The 12,430-nt window shown below is 39.6% G+C and overlaps 1 protein-coding gene across 5 annotated transcripts in view; it reads left to right on the top strand.

The window, feature by feature from the left end:
* Nucleotides 1-12,188, top strand: part of LMO7 (LIM domain 7) — a 125,729-nt gene extending 113,541 nt beyond the window's left edge. For all 5 annotated transcript variants that reach the window (XM_075265407.1, XM_075265408.1, XM_075265406.1 and 2 more), the window contains 10 exons: nucleotides 340-426; nucleotides 808-1,322; nucleotides 2,189-2,245; nucleotides 3,085-3,134; nucleotides 3,598-3,756; nucleotides 4,542-4,734; nucleotides 6,547-6,804; nucleotides 7,742-7,850; nucleotides 9,929-10,031; nucleotides 11,458-12,188. In XM_075265407.1, coding sequence (XP_075121508.1) covers nucleotides 340-426; nucleotides 808-1,322; nucleotides 2,189-2,245; nucleotides 3,085-3,134; nucleotides 3,598-3,756; nucleotides 4,542-4,734; nucleotides 6,547-6,804; nucleotides 7,742-7,850; nucleotides 9,929-10,031; nucleotides 11,458-11,480 — 1,554 coding nt within the window. In that variant the 3' untranslated portion in view covers nucleotides 11,481-12,188. The remainder of the gene's footprint in view (nucleotides 1-339; nucleotides 427-807; nucleotides 1,323-2,188; nucleotides 2,246-3,084; nucleotides 3,135-3,597; nucleotides 3,757-4,541; nucleotides 4,735-6,546; nucleotides 6,805-7,741; nucleotides 7,851-9,928; nucleotides 10,032-11,457) is intronic.
* Nucleotides 12,189-12,430: the final 242 nt, after the last annotated feature.

Below are 12,430 nucleotides of genomic sequence, written 5' to 3'. Positions count from 1 at the left end.
ATGCAGTAGTACAAAAAAGTGTGTTTCACAGGTAAAAATATACATTATTTATAATCATACAGAAGACAAGAAAAATCACATCAGCCAGTAGTGCAAATCTATCACAGACTCGATCAAATAAATAGCCAGTACTTGATCCAAACCAATAGGGTAGCCAGCAATGCACGACAGGTAATATATTATATGCACATAGGTCAGAAAATGCATCATTAGGACAATTAGTATCGGTCTGTTTCACAGAGACCACATATTCACAATAACCTTTTTATATGGTCACTATTTGAAATTTAAGCTGTTTTTTTATCTTGGTTTTAAGGATTTGTCATTCTGTTTTGACAGGAAAAATACAAACGGGAACAAGAGCGACTTAAAGAAGAGTGGGAGCGAGCTCAGCAAGAAGCTGAGAAGGGGAGACATTTTGAGCAGGTTGGACCCATGATTCCTTTTATGTTCTATAGTATCTATACCTAAACTAGCTTGTTTTCCTATTATTTACTTATTTGTAATACACCAAGACAAGCCATAAACCATGTTTATGAGGTTTATTAAACTAATGTAGGTGAAGGTTTTAAAAGAGAAAATCATCAATGTTGGGTATATCACATTTTGTTTACTAGAAAGCGCCCAATCTCTAGATCCTCTCTGCAGACTTTAGATGCTTTTTGTTTGAGTACATAGCAGGCAGTTTGGCCACTGTAAGAAAGCACTCGGGTTATTGCTCAAGAGGCTGGCAAGAAGATTAGAAGTCTCTGTATCACTTTTGGTTTTTTAACTAGACCACTCATTCATATTTTACAATTTTAACAGGAACCAGCTGTCCTATCATTCCATAGCAGTAGGTCCATGACTTCATATACCCCTTCTTCATACTTGAGAACAGAGGGGCAAGAAGATTTTTTAAGCAGTAGAGACAGCTTTCAAGAGAATGAAAAAAGACTGGAGGAGGAACGTGAAAACAAAAAGAAAGAAGAAGGAAGGTTGAATTTGGAAGCCCAACGTAGAAGGGCAGAGGAGGAAGAACGCAGGCGTCGGGCAGAGGAGGAAGAACGCAGGCGTCGGGTAGAAGAGGAAGAACGCAGGCGTCGGGCAGAGGAGGAAGAACGCAGGCGTCGGGTAGAAGAGGAAGAACGCAGGCGTCGGGTAGAAGAGGAAAGTCGCAGACTCCAGCAAGAACTGGAAAGAAAAAGGCAAGAGGAAGAAAGAAGACAGAAAGAAGAGGAACAAAAGAGTCTGAGAGAAGAGGAATGGCAGAGGAAGAAAGAACAAGAAGAGCAGCAAAGGCAAAACTTACAGAGTGAACGAAACCAAAGAACAAACATTAGGTTAGTATGGGTAGCTGCGCTTTGGAGCTGTCATCTGTCATTAAATCCCCTATTCTAGTAGTAATGAAATGGCTCTGCTGATTTGTCCCTTTTCACACAGCAAAGCTGGCAAATTACCTGCAGAAAAACAGGAAATTTCAGCTTCTTATTCCTGGTGCAGTAGTTAGGACAAATGCTAACTTCAGGTTTTGAAAAATAAAAAAGTTAACTATAAAAATTCTAATTTAAATCATGTTATCTGGTGATACATTATCTTGGAGGTGCAAATTTAATTTCACATGTGTTTAATAGTGATAGTTTATCTTATTATTTATCTTCCACTTTCATAGTCGTACCGAATGAATACTCTGCTTATCACAGCGTTTTATCACTTTTGTTATAACATTTAGATCTAGACCTCTGCACCAGATCCCACTAATGACTTGCCATTTTTCTATGTCAGATATTGTCTATGGAAAGCCAACATAATTCAAACTAAGATAAAAACTAGATTCTAAAATAAATTGTACACAAAGGAATCAGTTTGTCACAAAATAAACTGTTTCAAAACTTTTTTAGGCTGAGACATGTAATGAGGTTCTTCATTGAGCCAACTTGTGTGACATTGAAAGCATGCATAAAACAATAATAGTGTATGCCAATAAAGGAGTTTCATTTTACATCTACTGGCAAGCGCTGTTTTATCCTCGACCCAATCCCTTGAGGAAGTCGGTCCATTACATACCAATTGAAAGCATGCGGGTTGACTAAAAAAAAACAAAACCTTTTTTTAAGGGTTTATATTAGGTTATTAGACTTCATGTTCTTCAAGATCTTTAGAAATCGAGTTATTTATTCTATTAAATAACAATTTCTTGTTTATGTAGTTCTTATTCAAGATTATCAAGGACTCTTGATGAATCTGACTACCCATCTTACAACAGGTGAGTACTGGATGACTAAGGAACGTGTGAGAAAAGTTACTGGATTTTCAAGTACTTTTGTCCTATTACTACTAGTCCTGATTTGATTTGTCACTTTTTTAAATTTAGGTTAAAGGGACAATAATTTTTGAGGTGATGTGCAGGACAATGCGCTATTTAATATTCCTCCTTTCTCCACTTTACCGCACATTTAATTTCTGCTCAAAAAATTTTCTTAATGAATTAGGCAGGAATAAGTTCACATCGCCATCATTCAAGTCTGTGGTTTAGATCCATCATAGGATCAGAGCAACAGACTGAAAAGCCAACAAAATAATTGACGGATCACCCTCCAGGTTTATGCTCTATTTGCATCCTCTATTTGCAAGGGTGAATGCAAGATTGCGTGGGTAGAGTAAATTAACCCCTTGTAGTCATACCCATACAATGTGTCAGAACAGTACATAGATGACAGTCTAAATATGTTCTGTGGTGAGATGATCATTTGTACATGTTTAGATTTGTATTGGATGCACAATTAGAACCTGTCACATCCATTTCTCTTGTGGTGGTGTTTTTATAAATGTATGTGATTTAGATATAAAGCGATAAACCATCTGGTCATAAATTTACTATTTTAGGTAGCTTTTCTAACTATTGGTGGAAAAATGTACGTCTACCGATTGAGTGATGAAAGAAATGATATATAGGCTTTCTTTCTGAAATGTTATTGAAGGAACATCCAGTGAACAAAATAGTCCCCTACTCACGTACACCTAAAACTCCAGAACACAATGAATTCTTTCAGTGAGCTCTTGTGATTTTGCAACGGTCTTATCTAATATTTTTTGTCTTGGCAGCAAATATAGAGATGTTCCTGATTCATCAGGTTATCCAGAGCAAGGAAATGGTAAGCATTGGCTTAATGTTATCTTATATATGTTGTTTTATTATCGCGGTCATGTTAGTATTTATGCTACATTGATGGAACTTCTGTAAAAGCAGTAGTATTTTTTTATTTCTAGCTCTTATGTTATTCATATGCTGCTACTAAGTATATTATTTATAGCAGGTTATAACTATATTAAGTTATACCATATCTACAACAGACAAATGTAAACTCGCACGTCAAAGTATATAGATATGTGTGGTTTTTATACATTCTGAACCCCATTAGTCCATTTTTTTTTACTTGCCCTTAACACAACAATGGAAAAAATGCCAAACTTTGCGTGGCCATCATGAGTAAATTGCGTATTAATAAGGGGTCAGATTTCAGAACTAATAGTTAATGAGTCTCCCATATTATTGTGCTGTATAGTTTTAGTAAGAGGTGTAAAATACCAGTATATCACATGAATCATTACATATAGGCGGACATGGGAAGGCAGCATATGGATTTGCTGATTGGGTGTATGAAGATGAACAAAACAGGAATCACACCGTGACACCTCAACCCAAAAATATCCCTACTGAAACTGAAGTCCTGGAAAAACAAAAAGTCTCTCAGATGAGAGATTATACAGGCCAAGGTGGGCAAATGCTCGGCTTCACTGCTTATCCTTATAAAAGCATTGCATGTGCTTGTTAAATAATGCTCCAGTAGCTGTAATATTGACAGGGCACAACTTCTATAAAGACGTTTCTGCTTTTATAGGGGCCCAATTATTGAGTGTTAAATAGGAGAACATGCAATCTTAGAAGGTTGCCACTATGTCATCCTTTGACACTTTAACGTATACTTGACAGTATGTACAGTATATATAACCAAGCACACAGATATATCCAAAGAGATTTGGTCAGTCTATAAAGCCTCAGTAGTTTTTAATGACTTAGAAACCGATCAGTCAGTTGAAATTCTGCTTCTTTTTACAGTCTGTAAAAGATCAGATATAAATGGCTGTTACAGTGGTCGTGTGAATGTTGCTTTAGGAAAAGGGATAAAGATGTAACTGGTTGCGACACAATAAAATATACATTGCAGAGCTTGCACAAGGGGCAGCGGGACACTTACCTTTTGGAGGCTTTTGCAGAATATTTGCACAGTGCATAGTAATTTCAGCTGGTTACTTCTTATACAGCCATGCCGCTTTAGCATGTACCTTTTCTTATTGGGGCGTTTGGGACCTGAATGAGTTAACAGTTTTGATTGAATATCAAATACACAAGGACATTAAATTGCTTTATGATGTAATATATTTGCACATTGAACCTGGTTAGGTTTTTACTAACAACTTCTCATCACTTTCTATATACTACAAATACTAACTGTTACAGTAAAATACTCCCTTCACAAATTCCATATTTTATGTTGCAGCCAGCAGCCATGGTTTAGAAACAACATGGTCAGCGGGTAGTTCACAGAAAGAGGGCCCTGCAGAAGTTGAGAGACAGCAAATAATCAAGGAAATGAGGAAAAAAGCCCCTCTTCATAATGACAACAGCTGGATCAGGCAGCGGAGCTCCAGTGTCACAAAAGACACGTCATCTCTTCCAAACTATATGAGAAGGTAAACTTTGTCTGGGTTCATTTCAGCTGTATTAATGTTTCTTTGTTGGAGTTGGTGGTCTTAGTACACAGTCCCTATCTATATACTCCTATAAGGGCATGTGGATAATGTACAGATGGTTTCCTGCTCTAGACCTCCATTTCTGAGCCAGAACATAGAGCTGATGTGTAAGAGCAGCTCCTGCTTTGGAGCCGTGTATGGAATTATTTCTCAACAGTTATCATGTAATGCCGCATTTCACCTGCAGGGGGCTGCAGGTAAACACTGTGGCTGTTTAAAACTTGCATGTTTCGTATATGTATTCAGTGCTTGTAGGGATAACATGTTTCGTATATGTATTCAGTGCTTGTAGGGATAACATGTTTCGTATATGTATTCAGTGCTTCTAGGGATTACATGTTTCGCATATGTATTCAGTGTTTGTAGGGATTACATGTTTCGTATATGAGTTCAGTGCTTGTAGGGATTACATGTTTCGTATGTGTATTCAGGGCTTGTAGGGATTACATGTTTCGTATGTGTATTCAGTGCTTGTAGGGATAACATGTTTCGTATATGTATTCAGTGCTTGTAGGGATAACATGTTTCGTATATGTATTCAGTGCTTGTAGGGATAACATGTTTCGTATATGTATTCAGTGCTTCTAGGGATTACATGTTTTGCATATGTATTCAGTGTTTGTAGGGATTACATGTTTCGTATATGTGTTCAGTGCTTGTAGGGATTACATGTTTCGTATGTGTATTCAGGGCTTGTAGGGATTACATGTTTCGTATATGTATTCAGTGCTTGTAGGCAGGACCAGCTCCAGGTTTTTATGGGCCCTTGGGCGACAGAGCCTCAGTGGGCCCCCTTGTAAAGGAGGCGGGGGAGTCGAGACACTGTGCGTCGCAGATGAAGCGAGTGACGTCACGCAGGAGTGTGGCGTCACCAATGCCATACCTCCCAATTTTTAAAGAGTAGAAAGAGGGGCAAAATGTTGACTCCGCCCATTCTCATTCATTTATCATGTGCTCCCACACAGTATAATCCTCCTACAGTCACCCGTAAATTATATTCCCCCCCTCCATCTCTCCCCCAGTTTCATATACACCCTTCCTCTTCCCCTAGTTTCATGTCCCCCCCCCTCCATCTCTGTCGCCAGTTTCATGCCGTTCTCCCCCTTCATCTGCCCACAATTTCATGTCCCCTGTCTCTGCCCCAGTGTCATGCTGTTCCACCCCCCCATCTGCCCCAGTGTTATGCCGTTCCCCCCCCTCCCCTTCATTTTCCCCCCAGTTTCATTGGGCCCCCTCCATCTCTGTCCCCAGTTTCATGCCGTTCTCTCCCCACCCCCTTCATCTTCCCCAGTGTCATGCCGTTCCCCCCTCCCCTTCATTTTCCCCCAGTTTCATGGGCCCCCTTCATTATGTTCCACCTTAATATTTAATACAAAATAAACACTTACACTCTCTCCGTTCACATAGTTGTAGGCACGATGACGTCATCACATCGCGCCTACACACGCAAGCCGGGCCGCAGCGTTAAAGCAGGAGCTGAGCTCACAGCTCCTGCTTTAATTGCCTATGTATTCAGCTCATCGGCGTCTGTCGGAAACCGATGAGCTGAAATCGGGACAGGCAAGTGCTGGGACGGGCAAGTGCCGGGGGGCCCCCAGAGGCTCTGTGGGCCCCGGCACTTGCCCGACTATGCCGTGTGCTGACGCCGGCCCTGCTTGTAGGGATTACATGTTTAGTATATGTATTAAGTGCTTGAATTAGGATTAGAATCCAAACTATTTTTTTTAATTAGCATCTCATTTTCTTTTACAGAGGAGAATCTCTAGACAATCTGGACTCCGGCTTAACCTCACGAAGACAGTCATCCTGGGCAAACCATTCAACATCTTATAACTCTTTATCATCTAGTCAAGAATTAAATCAGCCCTCTCAAGTGGTATCCACCTCCAACCGCAGCTACCTGCGCAACCCATCATCCAGCCTTCCGCAGATTTCTTCTGGCTCCATGGCATCATCTAGTTTGCCTCGGAATCAACCCTCAACACAGGCGTCTGGTCAGCAGCGCAACAAGTAAGCACAGTGATAGCTTTACAGATATATATATATATATATATATATATATATATATATATATATATATTGCAGGGTGTGTGGAATACTTAACCAGGTGCAAGAGTTTTTTTTCTATGTAAACTACATAGATGCAGATAATTACCTTGCGTTTTGGTTGAGGTAACCTCCTGTCGGCTGTTTTTTTCCACAGGGAGGGTGGGTTATGGAGTGAAGCCCTCCTTCCCCAAATTCCCTCCTTGTGCCCTTACTACTTGCTCATGTCTGTGGCTCTCCTATCCCTATGTAGACAGTCTGTAAGTAACATGTTGGTGAAATGTGAACATTACATAGAAATACACTTTTCACCAACGATGACCAAAAGCATTACCTACAGATAGCCGTGGAGTGGATAACAATTGTTGTGAACTGCTCCCGTTGTAAAATCCTGCAATGCCCATGTCTGCTGTGGCCAAATTGGATGGTTTTATTCAATGGAACTCCTTTACTATGAATAGTTTTTTTTTTTTTTGTTTGTTTTTTTTTTCTGATCCTCCCAAACAAATTATTTTTCTAGTATTGTAGGTGTATCATAATTGCTCCCAAAGGGCAGTGCTGTTAAACTGTACCCTACTGGACCCTAGGGATTTCCATATGCAGCATTTGTTGCTTTCATACTAGGAATACCTGGGTGCCAGAGTTCTCAATGTTCCCACACTAGATTTTTTTCCCCTTTGAATGTAATTTAAGAAAATGATCTAATATTCCTTATTATATAATTACATTTAGCAAGTGAACAACTGTCCTTTCATGAAGCCCTTAATTCAGCTTGTTGTCGCCAAGGCTGGTTGTCTATGAAGGAAACGTGATTTTGTTTACCCTTTGACGCATTTCTCCATTCCGCAGCATCTGTCAGACTTCAGACAAGGGCTCAGTTATTTTCTTATTCTGTATCTAGGTCAGTGAGCGGGAAGAAATTGTGCTCTTACTGTAATAACAGTTTGGGCAAAGGAGCGGCCATGATCATCGAATCTCTTGGTCTTTGTTTTCATTTACATTGTTTTAAGGTGAGACATTGAGGACATCTGAATTAATCCTCCACAAACATAGCTAACTGCCATGGTTGCGGGTACTAACACTTCTTACTTGTCTGTGCCAGACATTGTTCCATGAAACGATCAACCATACACATGTGTATATATAAGATTCTGCTGTAAATCGAGGTAAATTAAGTGCAAAGATTCTTTGCTTCTGTATTTCAGCTGAAATCTGTACTCTTTTTTCACTTAGGTGCCTAAAGGAACGGTTTCTTGTGCAATGCAGGGCAGCTGAGGTTGAAGGGGGTTGTCACTTTAATGAGGACTGCTCATGTCCTTTGACATCGGCGGTGTTATATTCCTCTAGAAAGATGACAATGCTCTGAATTCAGCACACTGTCAGCTTTGCTAGTATTCACCCCAATTCGTGATATCATTGTCATTTAGTTTCACCACTGATATCTGATGGTCTGTGAGGAATGCCCTCCCTGACAGTACAAGGCTATGGAAGAGTACTGGTGTGGGACACTGAGCTGTAAGGCTGGCTCTTCTGACAGTACAGTAATATCGGTGCCGAAACGAACACCACTGATATCTTGGACACTGGTGTGCATATCGGTAAAGCTGAATTCAGTGAAATCAGCTTTGTAGAGGGATATAATATGTCAGAGGACACAAAATGTCTTCTATAAACAGATATAACTTGGGCATTTTGAAACATAGAACAATGCTTCTGGTGTTATATGAAAGATGAGATTGTCGTTCTGCCTTTAAAATTTCCAGAGATATCAACAGATTGACATATTTAATTGCACCTCCTCTAAGTCCGATGCTGTGTTTTTAACCGGTGATATCTCTGGAAATAATAAAGGTAGAATTGTGATTTTGGTGTCATACAATAGCTGACAACCTGATCTGTTCTAGTTTCTTTTAATGCCCAAGATGTATCTGTTTTGAAGGGCTCTGTTCTCCAGTCTCATCTATCCTGCATTATACAAGAGCCCTCCTCTCTAGTGAAAGCAGCATACAGTTTTCAGCTGTCAATACAGACACAAGGGAAAGAATAAAGAAATACAGGATTTCACAAAAATTTGCCAAAATCTCATAAGGTATCATGCAAAATGTGTTAATGACACACACAGCCAGGAAAGCAAAAGTAGTTTGAAAGATTAGTTATGTTTTAAGGCTTGGTTCACATTTATGCTGTTCTGAAACAGCAGTGCTAGATCTATCTGGCCAGCGCACCCCTTTGACTAGAATATGATCTCTTAGGTTTTTATCATGGTGTCTGCCATGTCACTAGATAAAATAACACTGTATCCTACGCTACTGTGTCACCTTATATACTGTTCACCTGTATATGCTGTGGATTAACCATAACGTGTATACAGATATGTGTCTGATGTAAAATTACATAAAGTTCCATGTACTCCTAAAGGCAAAACTCCTTCCCAGACTGTATGTCATGCACATAAGTCAGACTCGTCCATTAGTTAAAAATCGCTGTGATGCATACCTGGTGTAGTTTCTATCTCTTGTGGATTGAAGTTACCCTGAGGCAAATCTTCATTTTCTCTGAGTGATAAAAAACCTCCCGCTATTATGCCAGACTGTCATAGTCTCCGCTGTTTTACATTTAGCATAGACCAAGCCAGAAATGAATTCCAGTCTGATTAAATGGAAATCTCAGTCTGCAGCTGCAAGACATATCAATATTTCTAATCAAGTCAGTAATAACCGTGAGCGTCATGTTTACATGATTTCATACTGCAGATTTACAATATTTCTCAGTGTTTGGTTTAGTTTCATGGAATCTGTCTGTTCCACATCTGCTTATCTAGTGCCAAATCGCTGCTGCTCTGCCGGTGCATCATGCGGGATACTGCTCCCTGCCTAACATTCATCACCTTGGCATAAAGTGACCACAGAAGCTGATGGCTAGGTCTGGCTGCTGCCTTGCTAACTAATCATTTTGCTTGCTTTGCTGCTTATTTAAGGCATTTCAGGCTCTGCTGGATGTATCCTGCAATTTGGCTTACTATCCAGAGGCCTAGCAATGTTTTTGTGCTGTAAACAACTTATTGTTCTGTATTTATTTTCTTGAACAGTGTGTCGCCTGTGAAACAGACCTTGGAGGATCCCAGTCTGGAGCGGAAGTTAGAATCCGTAACAACGACTTGTACTGCAACAGCTGCTACATTAAATTTAAATGTAAGTTTGCGTGACACATATTTCTACTGATCTCCATCTCCAGCTGGCAATTTTCTGTCAAATTCAACTTGTCTCTTGCTCTTTTAATATTTTTGTTACTGTAAAACTACTATAGTACAAGTTCATTCTATGGAAAATGCAAAGGAACTTGGTGTGGGCATCCTCAGGTCCTCGTCATTTTCTGCCATTCGGTCCCCTGCAGCAGACTGCTGGAGCAGAGAATCATCATTCTGCTGCGGCGTTCTGCCAGGTGAACAGTCTAATCCTCAGGAAGTCTCTCCCCATGGACTCTATGTGGAGTGTGATCCCCTTATAGCGATCACAATGTACTTTTTAAGATCAATATTATAGGCACATTTATGGAAAAACAACACTGGCATAACAATACATTTATGATTGTGGGACCTCAAAATGCCCTCTGCACATCACCTTTTCCTATAATATATTTGGCCAGTTATTTAGCATGATGCTCAGTTCACATTCATTCCCTACCTGTATATAGTAACTCTTCTGGGCCCCTCTTTCAGAGAAGGGCTCTGTTCCTGTTGCTATGCTATACTGTAAATATCCCATCAACATTCCTAACATGTCTGTACATACATGACATAATTCTGGAACATTTTTTCTTTTCTCTTTTATTCCATCTGTCAGTGTATGAACTAAATGTCAACTGTCCATAGAGCATGTTGCTGTATGATCTGTCAGTTCAGATTGGACAGTGTCTGATATCAAATAGGATGGTAACGCCCAGTAGTTAAGATTTCTCCTGGAAATGTATTATTGGAACATACTGTAGATGTAAGAAAAGATGCCCAGTATAGTTATTGTATGGGAAATACAAGAATGTTGGTGACAGATCCTTGACGCTAGGTTCACACCTGTGTTCTGGTCTCCGTTCTGTGGTTTCCGTCTTCTGCATGCAAGAAGACAGAAACAACAGACCAGGTCCGGCCGTGAGTGGCGGTGAGCGTTTTATGCTCTCCGCCACTAAACCGTTTTTTTAAAAATCCGGACACAGAGTAATGCATGTCCAACTCTGTGTCCGGACTTTTAAAAAAACGGTTTTGCGGCGGAGAGCATAAAACGCTCACCACCGCTCACGGCCGGACATCTTACTCACCCATTCAAATGAATGGGTGAGAGACTCCTGCAGGTTTCCGTCTCCTGCTCTGTTTTATGCAGGAAACGGAAACCTGCATAACGGAGTGCCGGGCGCAGATGTGAATGAGCCCTGTTATTCTCTTGAAGAGACTCTGTCATATCCTCTAAGAAGACAGACTGGCTGTGTATACCTTAGTAGGTACCACACTATGGATTAGAAAAAAACAGGAAGGATATTGGCTGCTACATTAATGTTATATGAACAAATAGTTGTGTTTCTCTGGCTAAGTACTGTGGACTAACTAGACTTTCCTTCTCCACACAGCCGGACACCCCACCTCCATGTGAAGGCCTCCTCATCACAGAACCACTTCTAAAAATAGCAGAGGAGGATTGATCCGACATGGATGTAAATGTATAAGCACAAGCTGGATATGTGCTTTCTACAGCTTATATATGTTATATAAGATATGACGTTGCAGTTGCCTTTTATTCTTGCATTATCTCATTAACCAGATTTCTTTGTGGTATATTTATGAGAGGATAATCAAAGCTAAGGGGCATGTTGTACTTTCAGTGTTCTCCATTCTGTATGTAAAAAGACCGCTTTTATGTAATTTCAAAATATTTTCCAGTCCTTTTTCATCTATCCTTCCATGGGTGTCTAAAAAAAGGGTATTTTCAGTAGAAAGGTTATGTAACAGACATTCAGATTAAGAGTTCTGTTGCTTTCATCATTCTGAACAACATTTACCGTCTCTCTAGTAAAGTGAAATTCCATTGAAATGCATGTGAATGTATGATTCTATATTTATATGGATACGTAGCACACTATAAGGTATCACTGCTTTGTGGGGAGGTGTGGGATGATTTCTGATACCGGTTTTCTAGAAACGAAAATCTATGCAGAAATTGTGACGTAACACAAGTTTTCTCTAACCTTTTATTTTCTTTCTGAAATTATTTGTTAAGAAAATGTTTATTTTCTGAAAGTTTTCTGTACTTTAAAATATTTTCTGATTTACTTTTGTAAATAAAATTGTGGCTGCATTTAAATCAGATATTTTACGTTACGCTTTTTTTAACCCATGAAAATAAAGGATGGGTCTCCACATAAAATGCAATTTCACAATACAAGAAGCTTTTTATTTAAAAAAATTTACTTTTGTACCTCTTTACCTCCCGTTCCTGTGATACTGAAGATGGAAGATTCCAGGTAAGTGCAATTATAAGAGGAAAATTAGGATATTTTCGCCCCTGTGCGGTTGTTCTTCAAGGCTAGATGCACTAGTTCATTG

The sequence above is a fragment of the Leptodactylus fuscus genome, chromosome 2, assembly GCF_031893055.1.
Source record: "Leptodactylus fuscus isolate aLepFus1 chromosome 2, aLepFus1.hap2, whole genome shotgun sequence".
Lineage (NCBI taxonomy): Eukaryota > Metazoa > Chordata > Amphibia > Anura > Leptodactylidae > Leptodactylus > Leptodactylus fuscus.
This window is presented reverse-complemented; position numbering and strand designations above follow the sequence as displayed.